Genomic DNA, 20,096 nt, shown 5'->3' on the forward strand with positions numbered 1-20,096 from the left:
TCGCGAGATTTATGCGACACCGATATATCCCGGCGCTCGATATATCGCGCGAATAACTGTCGCTGCACGCGGGCCGATCGATTCGAAAGCGCCCGGACAAATCGCACGGATAAGATCCTCTCTCCGGAACTCCTGGAATTTATTGAATTCCCATGGACACGCGCAACTTTTAAGTACTTTTACGACACGCCGTACCGCGCTTTCGAACTCTTCTGTCTCTTCTAACGACTCGGCTATCCACATCCTATCGACCAACTTTCCAACTGAATCTTTACACGGATATTTAAATTTCAGTTTACTGTCGAACATTACAATCTTAATAAAATACATTACAAATAGTTTAGTAAGAACTGATATTCATAAAAAAGGTATAATATTTGTTCAAATTTGAGGTGCCTCATTTCTAAATTAAGACATATAAATGGAATTATTTTAACTTGGGAATAGCCATCTGGGTGTTTTATACCCCAGCGATTAAAAATGTGAATTGTAAAATATTTTTTGTATGAAAAATATTGTTTAATACATAACATATTTTCTTTCTTTTTTAATAACTATTCTTTATGAACTTTTAAATACATGTAATTCCATTGAAAACATACAATAAAAAAACATTATATTAATTAAAATCTTCACTTTTTAGAAGTATTGTCATAATGTAATGTAAGTCACATAAAATACTTATTTCGTTTAATATTTATTTAATTTCTATTTACTTTTTTTTAGAAAATTCTGTGTGTGCGCGGGCGCGCGCGTGTGTGTGTGTGTGATTAAATTTATATCCATAATGTTCTCAAATATTAATAATAAATCGGTAAACGGTCGATAATATACAATATTAATAATAGTAATTTTAATTAGGATGTAAAAATAGAGACTGGGGCTCGTTAGCACAAGAGGCAAATTAGTATCGTGTTCACTTTATGTATTTACGGTGGAAGAAACAATGGAAAAGCCAAATATTTGAAAAACGGTTAATATGTCGTACGCGGTTATCGGAGCGTAAAAATGGAAAAGAGTTGCTGCAAAATATCTGTTTTATAACATAGATACTTTTCCCTAAGTTTCATTTAAACAAAAAAAACAAGTATTACAATAGAAAAACATAAAAAATCTATATTCAAGAAGAGGCAAATAAATTATTCAACGTTTCATAATTTCATATTAATGTTCTTCAATTTGAAAAAGTGAATCTAAATGCATTATTAGTTAAAAGAAAAATGTCTGTTACTATATGACATTATTTTGAGTAATAACAGTAATTTGTAATAATGAAATGAGAAAATTTGGATGAGTTATAATATGTTAGATATTTTTAGGGAAAGCTTGACTTACTGCACCTCGCGTGTGAACATTCTATTACAATTTAACTTTCATAAAACGCTTTATATTTAATATTTCTATTTTAAAATAACCTAGAAATAAAATAATTTATATTTGTTTTTTTATAATACATTTTGCTATTTGATTATTACAAAATAATTTTAAAAAGTACAATCTTTAGTGAGAAGTACATGTTTACTACCTGTTTTTCGTTTTTATTATGTTTTTATTTTATTAATTTAATATAAAGTTTATCATAGAGGCAATTTACACCGTGATATATATATCAATTTACCCCAAGGGGGCAAGTTAGCTACAATGCAACATATTCGTATTATAGATACTTACTACAAAGAAACTTGTTAGAGTACAGAACCTGCCATGAAAATTTTCTAACATATTAGTACATTTGAATTATAAAAATTATATTAACTTAATTCTATCTGTAAATAAATTTATTTACAAATTTCCAGCATATTAAGATCTCTTTAACAGATACCTATTGAGCTTAAAAATTTAATTGTAATGTTATTTCTGTAGTTTAGCTCTCTGTATTTTTAAGTCCGGAAAAATTAATTTGGTGCAGTTAAAATGACTGCAAATATGGTATATGTGCATATATTGTATATATAGTAACTACAAATTCACATTGACTTATTTAAGCATTAAAGATCCAGTTTTAATCAGCTTATGGGCCTTTATTTCCTATTCCTATTGATTGTGTTTTTATATGTACGGTCCGTATTGATGAACAGATTTATATTAGTAGTACATAAATATTAAAATTCAGAAAAGAAAATAGAGTTCAATAATTTAACAAATTAAATAATATAAAATGAACCACTCAGGATATGTTATGTGAATAAGAATTTTTTACGAACAATCAAAATTTATATACAAGAATATTCGAACAGATGTTTCGATCCCTATCAGGTCATGCTCAATGTTAAATCAAAATTTAAAATGTTACCGGTAATGGCGCAAGATGCTCGCAAGTTAATCATACAATAAACGCATATAATATTGTATATAAATTTTGATTATTTATAAAAAAGTCTTACTCACATAACATCCTGAATGGTTCATAGCCCCATTTTATATTATATAAATATTAATTTAAAGTTAATTAATATTCTTTAAATAAAGACTGTATAGTTGATAAATAATCATTAATTTTAACTTTTCCCTTAGGAATTCGCAATTCTTTCAATCTCCCTTATCATCAAAATCATCGAAAATATGTAGGGTGACTGTTCCAATTACTGTGCCTGTCCCTATTAGTGTGCTTTTGTATTTCGATAAGTCATAAAGAAAACTAGCACAAATAAATAAAAACAAAAATTTTTTTTGTTAAATTATTAAATTATTAATGCATACGATACCGAAGATAATATTTTATTTTTCGAAAATTATGAAGAATTTATATGAATCTAGTAAGATTTTAAGCTTGTTCCTATTAATGTGCCCTGTATTGGAGCTGAGAACGTTATGTTATGAGTGTACTTTGAAATAAATATATTTGAAATAATGATTTATGTAATATTAACATAAACAATTAGCTTAAATTTATTACCTGTTTTAGTAACTATATGTTAAAATGAGTCAAATGTGGATAGACACACAAATTGGGAGCACATTAATAGGGCCATCGCCGCTTAGAGGACTCACTAATAGGGATAAAAACATGTTTTCTATTTTTGTCAAAAGCATTATAAAGTATTAACATTTTTTAGATTAAAGAAATATTATAAGAAAAAGAAGTAGTTGAAAAACCGATATTGATTGCAAGCAGATAAAATTAAAGCTACAATATTTAATAATTAATTCAGTAATAAGCAAATTGGTTAAAAGATACATTAATCGGGACAGTTATCCTAATGGTATTTTCTTTAAACGATTGTGCGTTCTATGATCATGTGTTATAGTATACGGCACTAAACGTATATTGGACTATCATTGGATGCGAAAAATGAGAGTTTATTGCGCTACTCTAATATACTGTAATAGTATCGTTCGCGTTTACCTCATGTTCGCAATTCCTCCATTCTCCCCTATTTTTAGAAATAATACGTTGAGCTTTCTCTTAAACATTGGACAATTTCTCATACAGTCTACGTAACTCTCAAATTTCTCACAAAAATTTTTCACAAAATTCTCGTTGCATTGTGAAATTTCTGATTTCGAATTAGACGTCAAATGAAATTTCTTCTTTAAATTATAAATGAAGACGAGAAAAAGCCTTTAAAGCCCTGAACGATCCAAAGTCCGAACGTGCTCTGCGAGGTGCTCTGATCAGAAACTGTCAGTAACTGCATAGAGAGAAGATCTTAGGGATAAACGCTGTTGGATGTCGTTTCTAGGTCGACGTATCCGAAAAGCCAACGAAATTGAACCGCTTCCCCCTTTCTCATCTCCTCTTTGCGACGCCAACTGTTTTGCCTTTTCGATGAAAAATTATTCGTCAACGAGGTGGAGTGCGAGAGACAGAAGGGGGGCACGGGCAAAGTGTTGGAAAACGAGAACGGGAGAGCAAGGAAGGCTATTTGGAGATTGTGTCAGTCTATACGCTGTCATTGAACACTTGAACTCATTGCATTGCAACAACTCCGCTGAAAATCGATTATGCGACGAACTTGGCGAACGTTACAAGCGAACGCGATAGAATATTATATGTGCGATCGACGAGTACATACAACAATAGAAATTGTTACAATATAAATGACATTTGAGGTGACACTTTAAATCTTTTGAATCTGCCTCCATACATTTGCATTATGATCCACATAAACAATAATATATAATTTTCATTTAGCAAAATGCAGAATTGTTAATGAAATAGAACATAAATAAGGTAAACGTCCGGGTGACCGGACATGTACCTATGTCCGCACATTTACACAAAACTTTATTTGTTTATATTATTATTAAATATTTTTTTAATATAATACTATAATTTATAAAAATGCTTTTTTAAATATAATACTATAATTTAATTGTAGTAAAGCGTATAATTTAATTGTATTTTTAAAATACAATTAAATTATAATATTGTGATAAAAAAACCCATTTGAAAGAGAGAGAGAGAGAGAGAGAGAGAGAGAGAGAGAGAGAGAGAGAGATTAATAATAATAAATTTTGTGTGTTAAGATATAGATGCATGTCACTAAAACGTTTACCTTATTCCCTGACTTTTCCTTGACTAAAACTTGAAAGAAGTATATAATAAAAATAAAGAATCGTATTGAGTATCACGTGTACTTTTCTTTAGAGAGATCATGAATATAAAGAATTACCTGTAAAAATAAATTTAAAAAAAATATAAATAACAATACAAATGCATAATACAACTTACAATACGATTACTGCCATATACATTCAAAAACAAATAAATTACAAAAGCGGCAAATATTTTGTCTTTGTTTTGCACATTACTTATTAAGATTTAATCATCTCACTAAAACATTAAATTCTAATTATCGTCTTAATTAGAAATATTTTACTTTAACACTATTACATAACATAATTTTAAAACGTTCAACAGTATGTATTTTATCATACAATGATGTAGAGCGTTAAAGCGAAACAGAGATGAAATATCTCTCGCAATAAATCCGGTCACGTTTTTTAAAATACATGGTTATTGAAGCATTGTAAATATTCTGTATAACTTTTTTTCAATCTTGCTCTGCATAATTTGTGGTTTCCTTTTTCAGTTTATCTGTTAATGGATTTCTTCATATTGCTTACTGTAAAATTAAAAAGTCCATAAAAAATTTACATTATTTCTTTAAATAATTAAAAAATTTTATTTAATGGTTTTTGAAAAAGTAACGTTTAAACATATAGAATTTGGTATTATAGTAATTTTATTTTAGATTAATAAATTCCTCGATTTCTTGACTTTTCCCGGTTTTTCTTGATCATTTTTTTTCCTGACTTTCTGGTTTTCCCTGTTTTCCCTGACTGTTAACAATTTTAAAAATGAGAAAGCTTTTTTTAATTATATTTCTGTATTTTAAAATTTAAAGCATTAAGTATATATATAGCGTTCATTTGCTTTATCAACGATACAATCCAGAAAACAAAAAATTCTAGAAAATAAATTTGAATGTCTTGATTTTGAATATTAACCTTAAAATGCAATTTTGCGTAATAATTGATTGTAAAGGAATAAAAGAATATTCTTTTAAAGTACAATATTTTTTTTCTTTATATTTCCATTTTTCTTTATGATAATTATTAAGTTATATTATTGTAGCAAATATACATAATGTAATACATTTTTAATTTTATTTGTAATTACTCATATAATATATGTAAGTGCCTCCTAAAAACTTATTCCATTCACATGCAAGATCGTGAATTTCTAAAAAAAATGTAATGTTTATGGTTAAAGTTGAAAGCATCTTTGTTCGCAGGTGGTTTGCGCAAACAGGAGCAGAGCCAATGTTGGTACTTTCTGGACCCAGAACCAGACTTCTTGGTTCTGTATTGGCCATCGAAGCAGTAACGTTAGAAGACAGCGGTGTATATCGCTGCTCCGCTTCTAATCCTGGTGGCGAAGCGAGCGCTGAGATCAGGTAATGGAAGTTAAAAATTCAAATAAATTATTTCTCAAATGTCAATTTTATTGCATTATCTAAAGTCCATTTATTATCCATTTTCGTGCGTTTCAATTACGTCATTTTAGTTTAATCGTTACATTACACATTATTTCGTAATGCTACTATAAATTTATCAATTTTCAGTAAATAATATTGATGTTCTTGTTGCAACTCTACACCGTAAAAAACATTTTGCATTTGTATTTAAATTAACTCTTGTTAAAATTTTTGTGATAAATTTTCATAACATATCCGAATGTTAACATAATGTGATTTTTTATTATTTGAACATTTTATATTAAATTAATATTCAACATTTCTTAGTATTAAAATAACACAATTTATGAGTAAGTGCACAATTAACATAAAAATTATATATAGTAAAATATAAATTTTAAGATAAACAAATAAAATATTAATTCAATACGTTATAAATATTAATTTATAAAAATGTTTCCACGATTTGCTTATAAATTGTGTCAGTGTACATGGTTTATGTTAAGTTTCTACATAATATTTGTGTTTTTGGACTGACTGTTTGAGACACGTAAAATGTGTTGAATTTAACACAAATTTTTAAATTGTGTAGGTTAATTGTTACGGCGCCTCTTCACGTGGAAGTGACGCCTCCGTTGCTCAGTGTTCACTTAGGTGGCAACGCCGAATTCAGATGCGAGGTCGGCACACATCCGCAGGCTGGACCGCACTTTATCACATGGTACAAGGACGGCCGGCAACTTCCAGGGACAGGAAGGCAATCGGAATTACTGAAGCTCAATGGAATTGGAAGGGAAGACCGCGGCATGTATCAGTGCATTGTGAGAAGGTCCGAAGGCGATACAGCTCAAGCATCAGCGGAACTTCAACTGGGCGGTATGTAAATACTTTCTCCGGTATCCGTCTTCCTCTTACGAATCACAGATATACCCGAGAAAGTTCCACAAATTCGAATTTTGGAATAAATATGATGTGTTAGTGGAAAAACGTCGAAAATAATTAGAAACACGAAACAATTATTAGAAAATGTTTGTAGGGTACACAATGTTAAATTCAATGAAATGCCAATTTATACCTAATTTGAATTATTTTTAATTATTTACGTTGATTTTTTTTTGCTACTACTTTTATTCAATATATTATTAATTTAATTAAAACAATAGGATTAAACAATTTCTCAAGAAAATATATTAAATTTGGCTCTTTAATATTTACTAATTACGTACGTTAATATGTTTATTTTGAAATAACCACAGAAATGGATTAATTTACATTTTAACATACGTGGAAGTGAAAAATAACGAAATGTTATTTAATTTAAGAGATTGATGTTATCATAAATTGCTGCTTTAATGTGCAACAGTATATTCAATAGAATTTCTAAGTTACATTTGAAATTAAATAAACATATGAATCCTTTAATGCCACTCTATAGTATTTTATCACGTATATACCACAGAAATATTGTATAAAAATATTGCATAGGGATAAACATATTATAACAAGTTTCAAGTTTTTTTTAATCGAAACGCATAATGATATAAACAAGATATTATAAACCTATGCTACACTGCAGAAGTAACACCAAAGGGTTAAGTGCTTTAACTAATTTAAAAGCATCACGGGAGAGTATCATGCTCGTCTTGGCGAGAAACAACTTTACATAGATTATATAAGGATAGTTTAATTTTAACCCCGGTGACGCGGGGGAGAGCACGAAGAAGAGACATTTCATCGATTAAATACATTTACTATTAAAGGTCGGTGTAACAGTCGTTCGTTTCACGGTTCACGCGGGAAGTACTAATAACAATGTTCCGATCGTGAGTATAGGTATTATCCCCAGAGATAACCCATATAATAACGAAGACGTTTAGTACGGTGGCTCGATCTCCTTGCGCCAGGATATTGACCCGCGCCTCTCTCTCACTGTCTTTCTCTCTCCCCCTCTTGCTCTCACTCTCGTGTCATCCTCGAAAGGCGCTGTCAAAGGTGTCCCAGCGAGAGAGAAGACACTGCGCACCGATCGACAGCCCGCGTTATACTACCTATCAAGTTACACAGAACTCGATTACTCGGCAAAGAGGCGGCCGCTGCCGCGTGCCGGGCTACCGGTCGAAGGGTAGGCATCACTTTGAAGTGGAGAGGAATCTTCTTTTACAACGCTTTTACCTCGTTTTGCAGCTGTGCACTCCCATCCTCACATCGTTCTTGCAGCACCTCAACGAGTTTATCGTTCTCTCGTCTACCTCTTACGGGGTATCGATCTTAATAATAGATCATCGATGAATTTGAAGTTGATTTTTCTCTTCTGTACTTTTCTTCTGTAATTAGAATTTTACAACTCTAATTACGCAAATATTTAATGTAGGATATCAAGAAGTTTTCCTTTTCATGAATTAAACTTCGTCAGCGATTTAATTAGCCTCCAATGGATTGGTGCTTTAGCGGATATTTAATTCCGAATTTTGCTTCCAAATATTCGACGATGAAAATTTTCAAAAGTGTCGCGGCGATAACGACGGATATTTATAAAGTATTCGCGAACTATTAAAAATTCATTTAAGAACCTGTCGTTAATACATAATTAATGCGCCGCACGGTGACCGGACACACCCCGTATATCTAGACCAGTCGTTCTGGGAGTGTTAGTGTCAGGGCAGGGCGACCAGCAGGGTGGAGAGGCCTTTGAAACAACAATGAAGTTAGTGTCTCTCGCTCGTCAGCGTCAGTAATGCACGGAATTTACGTCAAAGAGAATTCGAGCGAGCGAACGCCAACGGCAAGGACACCCTGGCTTGCGCGCGAGCGAATGGGGTAAAGCTATCTCCGATGCAATTTTGCCGTGCACGAGGATGAGAAAAGCAGCCTGGCATTGCGGCCCATTCGAAACTTGAGCGGTTGTTAAAAAAAAAAAACGAGTCATTTCCCAGGCCGAAGAGAGCGCAAATTGTACGTGGTGCATTTTGCGAAATTCAAGCGCCTCTCATTCGTAAAATTCGCTCGACGTATATAGTAGCACGCGTACGATTGGCCAACTGGTTACCAGTGTTCTTGCGATTAGCGGACGTTTTATTGATTCAATCATCTTGCGATTGACGGCCGGAGAAGGAAGTGATTTGCACAAAATGTCGCTGCTATTATAAAATCGATGTCGACGATTGATTATTAATGATTTAATATTCGGAAATTTCTCTCTCCCTCTCTCTGTGACTGTCAGATAGGAAAATTAATTTTTATCAAATCTCTCTCTCTCTCTCTCTTTTTTCTCTCGTACTACTAGTAGTAATGCATATGAAATTCACGATATGAATATCGTGTATCGCTACTACACATAAAATTCCGCTCGCTACAGTTTCAAGCGTTTGAACAAATGCACGAATTCTATGGTACGCAGTAGAATAGAAGCGACGGCAGAAAAGTCATTTCCTCGAGCGAACAGAACTGCCAAATTACTCAAAATGAATTCCTCGTGTTTCAAGCGAAGCCGTCTGTGTGCGCTCGCAACGCGCGTTTTTACCGATTCGACTAACGTCCGAGTGCTTTAATTTGCCGTTTTTATATTGCTTCGCTGGAAATGGCTGCGACGATGTCGCGAATGCGCCAGAGAAAGATAAAAGTATAAATCCAATTATTATATACTCTGTTGCAGTAAAATTCTGATCGCGTTACAAAAAAAGGATCTCGAATACTATATCGGAATATAATACAATACATAATTATACACGAATGAATGTATCGCGTGTCGATATTTCTACTATAACTTTCATCATTATTTTGTCTAAGAATTCGCACACTTTGACAGACGTTGCAATGACAATGGATATTAATTATTCGCGGGACACAATCAACCTAAAAGCGGTAAAAGACGATCCCGTTGAGCGGCGAACATCTTCCCTCCAAGATATTGTAATACCGACGTCACTTAAAATTCTATCTCATCGACCGGAAGTGAAAGAGCCGCGACGATGCGATTACGAGTACGCCACGATGATCACCAAGAGGAATCGAGACGGGGATTCATCAATTTGTGCATGGATTCGCGAGCACGATGAGGATTCCGGCATTCATTTGAACGATGAGACTCTTCTTCCTTTTTCTCGAGAGCTGCGGAGTCATATCCTACTTCTCGCGACAGCGGAGCTTTTTTTTTAACGATGGCAGAATCGACGTTTTTAATTACGGGCGCAGTCGGAAACATCGACACGGTCAATTCCGAGCTTGTGCTCTCTTGTGAAAATCCACGTACGGAAACTTCTTCTCCCGCTCTTTCTCTTTCGGACTTGGCGTGATAGGTTCTGTTTTCCTCGTGTTGCTCTGGAGCAACATCGACGAAGAAAAGAGAAATATCTGCGTAGCGCTTCCATGACGGCGAGCCCATTGTCTCTCGTATTCCATCGCGTTGGGCGTGGCGGCTTTCAGGATCGGGATATCGTGTGCTCTCGCTCGCCTTCTTTTCACCGGCTCACTCCTTCGTTTAACTCCCGCTGCACTAAGTATAGTGGTTTATTGCTGAATGGCAGTGCTTGCGTGGATTATACCAGTAGTCCACATATTCATAGCAAAAAAAATACAGCGGAATAAATACAGATGTATGAGGATAAAATCTTCTAGCCTGAATTTTTATTTTTTGATGTCGAGCTTGAATTGCAAGATATCACTCTGCTGCGTTGGTCTGTTCGGGTGTATTTTTGACAAAATGTAATTTATTCTCTCATTAATATTTTATTTGAAGACTTCTTTCTTTAAGATCTTTTTCCGTGAAATTTTTTTTTATTTTTTAGAACTTTTTAATCGTATTGATTAAAAGATACCTAACCAATGTAATTGTATCAATTTAAACTCACCAGCGGGAATAAACATAAAAGAAAAAACAAATATCTTTGTAACAATTTTCAAGAACGAGAAATTGGTTCATCCACGATATCGAATTTGCATTAATTCCACATCACGGAAATATGGTTCTCCCCCTTTCCTTTTATATATTTTAAACGATCGCTCTCAGGTATTTTCGTGTTCTAGCAACTTTGATTAACGGTAACGGTTTGCAGCATAAATTTGTTTCCCTTCGCGTAATTAAGCTCGCCTTACACATTAACGTTCCAGACGCGCCGCCCGTGCTCCTGTACTCATTCATCGAGCAGACTCTCCAGCCAGGACCCGCCGTGTCCTTAAAATGTTCCGCCGCAGGAAATCCTACACCTCAAGTATCATGGGCGTTGGACGGTTTTCCCTTACCGACTAATGGAAGGTAAGCTCGCCCCAATTTTTTGAAATAGCCTATATTTTTGCTGTTATTCCATGTTCGGGAGGTGATATCTTTTAATTTACTAGCGTGACTAATGACATCATAAAAAACAGAAAGTGGAAAGAAAGAAAGAAAAATATACGTGTCATTTATACGTGGTTGTAATATTAAATTTTATATATATATATATATATATATATATATCTTTTAGCTATAAATGTCAAATACATTATATTTTTTCATTTCCTTTAGTTATTAGAATTATATATAACGCGTTACTATTTTTATTTACTTCAGTTTTCATACTACAAAGAAGTTTATAAAAATCTCTTTTATACCACACACGTTTATCCATTCTTTTACATACACTGAAAGAAAAATTTTGGTGTATCTCAAAATTTAGTTAGACGCGAATCTGAAACTAATTTTATTGAACTGTCAAAATAATTACGTACAAGGAATTTCATCAAGCATTACAAAAAGTTCTGACAATCTAGCAAATTTGAGTGTTCTTATTTTGATATATATATATATATATATATATATATATATATATAGTTCAATAAATTTAATACCTAATATCTAACTCTACAGATTAAATGTTGTTGTTCCCTCTATCTCTAAGTCTACATCATGCATTTATATACACATTCTTTTTTAACTTATTTATGTGGCAAACATTTCGCTTTCTTATTTATCATCCTCAGCTTAATTTACATTTATATTTCCTATTATACGATTATTTATCAATGTTGTCAATAGAACTCGAAAAAAATAATAACTAAAATTATTGGGATCAATGTTCCTAACATAAAAAGGTGAACGGACCATAAATTGCGCGAGGAGTCTCAAACGTCATTTATACTACTATCGTAATTGAACTATAATTTCTGACGGTGCCGTTCGCGATCGTGTATATACGCGTACAGGCAATTCTGCGTGTGATATCCCAGACGGAAACGAGAATATTTATCGCGCGGATGGCGTATAGTGTCTCGGAAAGAGGGACATGCGCAAGTCCCAGCGGCGGCGTCTAGTTTAATGACAGATCGACGTAAAGAATCCACCATCTCGCGGACCTCGTCGTATCCCATTTTATCACCGGCTTTCCACCCCCGTCGCTTGAATTCCCCTTGGCTCGCAACCGGACGCAGTTTCCGGCGGCCGTAGTTTCATTCTCGTCCCGATCGAGATGGAACGTGACAAATTCTAAACGATAACGCGCAACGATAACGCCGGGGATTCACGTGCACTCACCGAGATTCACGAGATTGCGCCGATTTGAGAGCTGTCCAGCCCGCGTCAGACCGATAACAGATAGAAATGCGAAGCGCGCTTCTCGTGAAAGGTCCACGTATCATTTTACCATCTTCAGTTTTATCGTACTTTTATTACACGGCTTCGCGATGTTATTGCCCGCGATGCTATTGCGATAGAGAAACATGATTACTCTGTAATCGTTATTTCACGTTAAAAAAGTGGAAAAATGTGGACGATAGTCGTTGGCGACTCTACTTTAAATCAAACGTATTATTATATAATATAAAGCAGAATTGTTAATTTTGACTATATATATATATATATATATATATAAATGTTGACTGCTCAGTCTTTACTAATTATTTATATATTTATTGTGACCAGAATTATTATTTTTTATATTATGGATCGAAATTTTGTGTTAAATGTTAATTTGGAGCGGAACATATATCCACTAATGTTATTCCAGCACTTGTCATATGCCTTTAATAATATTTCTCTAATAAAAAACCTTCCTGGGTCCATATTGTCAGGTCCCTTTTCACAATATATGATTACCTAAAGATTAAAAGTCACGAATGAATGAATTTCATTGTTCAATTTCTTGGTAACCTTTAATCTTAACCTTTAACCTTTAATCTTTGAGTAACCATGTATTGTAAAAACGAGTCTTACTATTAAACGCCAATTGTAAACTGAGAATGACTCCAAAAAGAATCGAAACGTACTTCTATCAAATTATTTAGATTTTCATTCCTAATTACAATCAATTGTGTTTTGTTTTATTCGCGTATTACCACGTTGTATGCATATTATTTGTCGCTTTGCCCTTTTAATGTTTTATCTTGAGTTATATGATATGTGTACAGCTTGAGTTTGCTAAAAAGGTATTGGTTTTGCTTTTATAAATATTATGCAGAATATTCAATCATCCTTTACGAATTTACCGAACGCAACGAATTAATTCGTAAATTGCATATCAATTCAAAATTTATTGATTTTTGCGCAAGATTCGTCATTGGTCAATACGTGACAGTACATGGCGACGTTATATCCCACGTCAATATAAGCCACGTAATGGTGGAGGACGGAGGTGAATATTCCTGCACAGCCGAAAATCGCGCGGGAAAGGTGACACATGCTGCACGACTAAATGTTTACGGTGCGTACCTTCCGTTAATTATCATCGTGTATAATGTGAGACAAATTGTAATTAATTTCACGCAGTGTAGCCGCACCAAAACTGACCATACAGATATGTGGCTCGCCTCTCGCTTTTTGATATCGAGTATTCGCATCAATAATTAATGACTTATCACTAATTTATGACCATAAATCATCATCACTGTATAAACTGTAATATAATCACACTTTTCGCCAAAATTAGAATCTGACTAGCATTTAACTATTATATGACATTAATTAAAATGCGAAAATGTTACAAATTTAACTTTCTGAAACTGACGTGAGTCTATTCGACTCAATCAATCATAAATCTCTTTGTAAAAAATGTCAAAAAATTCAATTTCTTTATGTTACATTTGCAAGTTTGGATTATTCTTATTAAAATATACTTATACTAATACTATAATTCTTCTTTCTACGAGTTATGTTTTATATACAAGAATATTTTGATTCCTTGAAATTAATTAGTGCCTTTTTAATAAACTATATTAAATGAATTTCATAGACCCATTTATTACGAGTATACATTAATTAAAGACACTAATTAATTTTAAAGAATCAAAATGGCCAGTAACTGTATTACAGATTTTGACGTCAGCTCCGGAGGATTAAATTTTAATATCTAGAAAAGTACATTATGTAAAAATAATATTTTCATTATAGAAGATTATGCGTGACAATGTTTCTAGCTTATTCGAATGTTTATCGCGATCCTATTGTAGTTTCTCGTCAGCTCGAGACTTATCGAGCTAAAAATATCAAGAAAAATATATACATAAACGTGAAATATCTCATCCAGGACTTCCGTACATACGCCTGATCCCGAAAGTGACCGCCGTCGCCGGCGAGACTCTCCGTTTGAAGTGCCCGGTGGCTGGATATCCGATCGAGGAAATCAAATGGGAGAGAGCTAATCGTGAATTACCGGACGATCTGCGTCAGAAAGTACTCACGGACGGCACCCTGATGATCAGCAGTGTGCAGAAGAAGGGTGACGCTGGAGTATACACCTGCTGGGCGAGGAACAAGCAAGGTCACAGCGCCAGAAGATCCGGAGACGTCGCAGTAATCGGTAAGGCCTCATTTTCGATTTCCTATGGCAACGAATTGTCGCAGGTGGACCATTCCAATCGAAGATGACGACCTGGCGATGAGTGCTGTGACAAGACGAAAGGACGACGTTTCCATGACGTTGGAAAAATAAATAAGGGGCTATAATCGATCGGAAAATGAAGAACAAATACAAAGTCATGGAGAGCATGATCCCTGTCATCAGGGGTGGTAGATAAGTTTTAGGATTACGTGGAAGGAGGCCCGAGACACGAGCCATGTTACCGATTGCCGTCTATATATAGTAACGTGCGCTCACGAGCTGTCTCGTTGTTATTATTACAGTTCCTCCCAAAATTAGCCCGTTCACGGCAGATCGCGACCTGCATCTCGGCGAACGCACCACCCTGACGTGTTCGGTGACCAGAGGCGATCTGCCGCTGTCCATCACATGGCTCAAGGATGGACGTTCTATGGGGCCGTCGGAACGTGTCACTGTCACCAATATGGACCAGTACAATAGCATACTGATGATTGAAAGTTTATCTCCAGATCACAACGGCAACTACTCGTGTGTGGCCCGTAACGTGGCCGCAGAGGTATCGCACACGCAGCGGCTTGTGGTTCATGGTAATCCTCCTCTAGGCCCCCTACAATTTGCCCGACGACCGCCTGACCGCCCGAGTTTTGCGTGTGCGTGTGTGTGCCCGTTGCGTGCGTGCGAATCGTATCGGCCGGGCTCGAAAATGGAAGCTGCACGTGGAAGTTGCGTCGTCGTTATCGTCAACGGCTATTGTTATATATTCTGATCCACACGGATGCGGGATTGATCAGCAAAATACGCTGTGAATGCTTCATTCGAACACAAAGATCAAAGTTCGAGCCATCGACGATGCGCTTCCAAGCAAATCCACGACGGGACCTCGTCGAATTCTCGTTACCAAGGAACGTAGAGACTTGGTGACTTGTAACTAAAGATTGCTCACGCTTAGCGTGACTCTTCCTTATGCACGATACCCGCCTCTACCTCTCCCACACGTCCTCTTAAAGAAGTTGCGCTTCGACTTCTCGAGAGCGACACCGCACGTTTCCTTTATTTCGTCCAGACGTTTACAATTATATCTGTTCAACTATCTCTTTCACGTTTTACCACGTCCTTGAATTTTAGCGGTGCTTGTCACAGCGTTTCAGACATGAAGAAAATCATTTTATTTCTCTCTAAAAATATTAAAACATAATTAAGTATTTTGAAGGAAACGACGCGGTAGCTTCGGAAAGATGAAGACTCGCTCTCACGTTAATTGGAAAGGATCGGATGCTGCGCGCAAGTGTGCGATGCCAATTTAAGTGTATAAGGTGTGAGGGCGTCAGGGGCAGGTCCGCGGCGGGGCCACCCTCTCTCTCCTCTACATTGCTACGTTACTATACTGCCTCTATTGTACATATTCTACATATATATACATATTATATTCTATATATATATATCTACATATATACATGGACGTACCACTGTTTATATGAAGCGGAAGGAACAGAAGCAAAAAGAACTGAAAAATATATATATATACACATACCGTCTCACAGTATAAATCTATATATATATATTTGTGCATATATATATGAAAAGAACACGTATACCTGGTATTACAAGGTTCTTGCGTTTTTTGGTGCCATCTTTTTCTTGCTCTCACGTATGGTTCTCTCTTCTCTCTTGACCTTTTCCAGTACCCCCTATTATTGAGCCATTTACGTTCCAAGAGGGACTATCCGAGGGGATGCGGACGCGGACGGTGTGCGGGGTCGCGGCGGGAGATCCACCTTTGACCATATCCTGGCTGAAAGATGGCCAAAGTCCCTTTCCCTTGCCGCCGAATCTGGCGTCCGTCGCAAACGTCTCCCAACTGGATCCTTACTCGAGCCTCCTCAGTATAACGAATCTCGCGGCCGAGCACTCCGGCGACTATACCTGCGTCGCCGCGAACCCCGCCGCCGAGGTCAGGTACACGGCCAAGCTACAGGTAAAAGGTAACTAGATGATCGCCAACCCTTTTCCTAGCGTTCCTAATAATCGCCTTGCCATTCCTCTCGATCGTTTCACCCCGATATAAGTTCAATGACATTTTTTATCTATAATCACTATTTTTTTCTAGATTTAGAAGAATCTCGAGTCTCACATTGTAAAATTGTTCAAGTCCTTCGTTCAAACCTACAAGCATTAACTTTAATATCCTAAATTTAAGATATGTATATACAATACATCTAATAATTAAATAACTTGCCATGTACTTATAGAATAGTTGACATTAGATAATATTAAGGAAACGTATCAAATGAATTTTCAACGATCTGCGATGTAGGTATTTGTAATGCCGTGAAATTTAATTCCGAAATTTTGTCGGGGTAAAACGTCATCCTATGAATATCCATTCCATAGTTCCTCGTTCTCCAGTCTTAGTCGCCATTTCATCATCCACCGCCATCGACATATCATCGCGCTTATTGACTCGGTCCCGCTTCACCATATTTCATCATAGCTGTGTTCTCGCCAGGATGTGACATTTAGAGAGACCATACTCCACGTTGGCTCCACGGCTTAAAGACGATACCATCGAGATTTCGAGTGACAGCACGTTCACCCCCGGGCGAGATCACGATCATTAAGCTCCCATTCTCCGTCTCTTCCACCTCATCCTCAAATCTGTCAAATCCCTCCCGCAGATCCGAATACTCCTTCTTACCCTAGACACAGTGTGTGTATTACATTTGCGTTGCTTTGGCTCTCTGGGAATGCGTCGGTATCTCGTGGACCCCCGAGGTTTGCTTGACTTGACCGAATAATAAAGGTAACAGTTTGCACCTTTCCTTATTTTTTACTCGTTTCAACTACAACTACAACAACAACAGCAACAACTGCAGCTACAAATAATTAAATACGAAAAAAAAAAAGATTTTTTCTGGCCTGCGTGCGTGCGTGTATGTGAGCATCGACACACTTTATTCGGCATGATCTCTTTACTTCAGTAGTTGTAGATCACTGTTGCCTGCATCACATTTTACATGTAAATAAATGTATATATTTTTCTCTGTGTGTGTCTGTGTGTTTATCGAATTATTACTTAAATAATATATATATATATATCGAAGTATCTTGATCACCCAAGTGCGAGCACGTGCCACTACGCTCACGATCAATCTTCACCGACCTTTGCGCTGGCTCTTCTTTGGGCTCGTTGGAAGGCAACCTTTATTCACTTCTGCATGCTTTCTCACCAAACTTTCTCTCGCTCTCTGTCTCTCTGTTTCTATATTTCTGTCTCCGTCTCTCACTACCTTTCTATCTTTTTCTCTGTTCGTCCGTATCTCTTTCTCTTTTTTATATTTCTTTCATCGCAACGAGGAACGAGGATGCCGGACGCTCACGTAAAGCGCCCGCGAGCTCTCTTTCGTAAAAGTAAGGAAAGTAATGATCTTAAGAGAACGATAAAAAGCCCTTAAGCTTGTCGGCGGCCGATAAAACTTCAAGTTCCTAGCGTGATACTCGATACAATAGCTTAAACTCGTAAGAATACCCGAGCTCGCGCATCCTCCGCCTCGTCGGCGACCGGTAAAAAATGTAGGCTAGTAGTACGTATATCATTAATTAAATTCGTACTTTATTGAACTAGTCGTTAGACGCGGGTACTTATATATACATATATATTGTTATTATTGGTATCATTATTATTATTATTCGCCACCCTCACGAGTTCCGCATCCAAACACTTCCTACCCTTTGCGTACCTCTTTCCAAGAGTTCTACTTGTTTCACACACGCCACCGTTTGGGCTCGAGTATATTTGTATACTCACGTTACATATATATCTATATATCTATCTATCTATCTATATATATATTATATATTGTCGCACGCGATCGATGCGTGGCCGATACTTTGCCGTCTTGTAAAACGTTGGAAACTCCCACTCACAGTATCTCGCTTGTGCAGCGTTTTTTTCACCACAGTAAGAAGTAGAACCTTGCCAAACAATACACCTGATCGTACAAGAACCACCCCCCACTTTGAGACTTTGTTGACAAATCGATGCGCGACGCAAAATCTCGCGCCGGGATCGAGAAACTTCGACGACCAAGCATCCGTCTGTTTTCCTCTTCTTTTTTTTTTCTTTTTTGTCTTCTTACGAGCTAAGAGCTGTTATACGTACTATTGTCGCGCGCTATTATATAGAGACGCCTTCGTTTCGTTGTCCTTGTTGGTAGTTCCTAGGAGAATTAACGTTGCAGATAATAGATGATCGATTGCCCCCCCCCCCCCCCCACTGGCGTGCGAATGACACGAGACTTTATATATATATATATCAATTGACACCCGCGAAATACGCCTCGCATCGATTCATGACCCCCTGATTCTCCACAACTCTGCCCCATCCGCATACTTACCTTCATTCTCTCACTCTATCTTCTCTTATTAGTATCTTTATCAGTTTCTTCATCGCGCGATATATCCGCGAATATATCGCGTGCAAATGCGGGAGAAAATGCGAAAAGTCGCGTGGAAATAGAGAACGCGTGCATCCCAAAGAGAGAAGATCAAACGAAAACGGCGTAGCTTCATGCGCGAGACCATCTCTTTCAGTGCATCTCTTTTTCTCTTTCTATCACGCGCGTCTTTTTATCAGTTCGTTTGAGATTCGATCTCTTTGACGTGCAGAATCGCGCGTTGCGCGTCGAAGCGACATGAGCTCGCGATAGCTCTCTTTCGTTTTGCGCCGCGCTTTTCACGGCTCTTTTCTATCTCTTTTACTCTATCTCTTTTTCTCTATCATGAAAACGTACCTGTCTCTAAATCGCTAACGACCAGTAAAGCAAGACGTAATAAATTTGAATTGCTGGCGCACACGTGATGGATCTATGTAAAGCGAGTGTCTCTGACGTTACAGTGCCGCCCAGATGGATCGTCGAGCCAACCGACGTAAGCGTCGAAAGGAACCGCCACGTCGCGCTGCACTGCCAGGCGCAGGGCGTCCCGACGCCGACGATCGTATGGAAGAAAGCCACCGGTGAGACGATTGCAAATAAAGTGACTTTATTACACAACTGTCTCACAAGCCTTTACGTTTATTTATGTATCAAAGAAAATTGAGGAGGATGTTAAAAAAGGATTGATATTTGGTCAAAAGGTGTAAGTAAAAGAAATAGTGTTTTTTGTATAATTTTATCTCCTAGATATGATAAAATTATTAAAAAATTCATTGCATTTGAGAAACACCTCGAAAATTGAGCACGAACATGATGTATTTATCGAAATTTCTATATTTTTGCTCAATTTTCGAGGTGTTTCCCAAACGCTATATATAAACATTTTAATAATTTTATTCAAAAAGTCAAAATTTATTAAAAAAACATTATTTCTTTCACTTACATCTTTTTGA

The 20,096-nt window shown here is 36.2% G+C and overlaps 1 protein-coding gene across 1 annotated transcript in view; it reads left to right on the plus strand.

The window, feature by feature from the left end:
• The window catches only part of Dscam2 (Down syndrome cell adhesion molecule 2), a 133,509-nt gene that overhangs the window by 99,296 nt on the left and 14,117 nt on the right, over positions 1 to 20,096 (plus strand). Inside the window, exons 6-12 of the mRNA XM_018505884.1 lie at positions 5,742 to 5,903; positions 6,517 to 6,800; positions 11,031 to 11,175; positions 13,443 to 13,594; positions 14,417 to 14,689; positions 16,393 to 16,692; positions 19,605 to 19,724. Coding sequence (XP_018361386.1) covers positions 5,742 to 5,903; positions 6,517 to 6,800; positions 11,031 to 11,175; positions 13,443 to 13,594; positions 14,417 to 14,689; positions 16,393 to 16,692; positions 19,605 to 19,724 — 1,436 coding nt within the window. The remainder of the gene's footprint in view (positions 1 to 5,741; positions 5,904 to 6,516; positions 6,801 to 11,030; positions 11,176 to 13,442; positions 13,595 to 14,416; positions 14,690 to 16,392; positions 16,693 to 19,604; positions 19,725 to 20,096) is intronic.

This window comes from Trachymyrmex cornetzi, unplaced genomic scaffold (assembly GCF_001594075.2).
Source record: "Trachymyrmex cornetzi isolate Tcor2-1 unplaced genomic scaffold, Tcor1.1 scaffold218, whole genome shotgun sequence".
Lineage (NCBI taxonomy): Eukaryota > Metazoa > Arthropoda > Insecta > Hymenoptera > Formicidae > Trachymyrmex > Trachymyrmex cornetzi.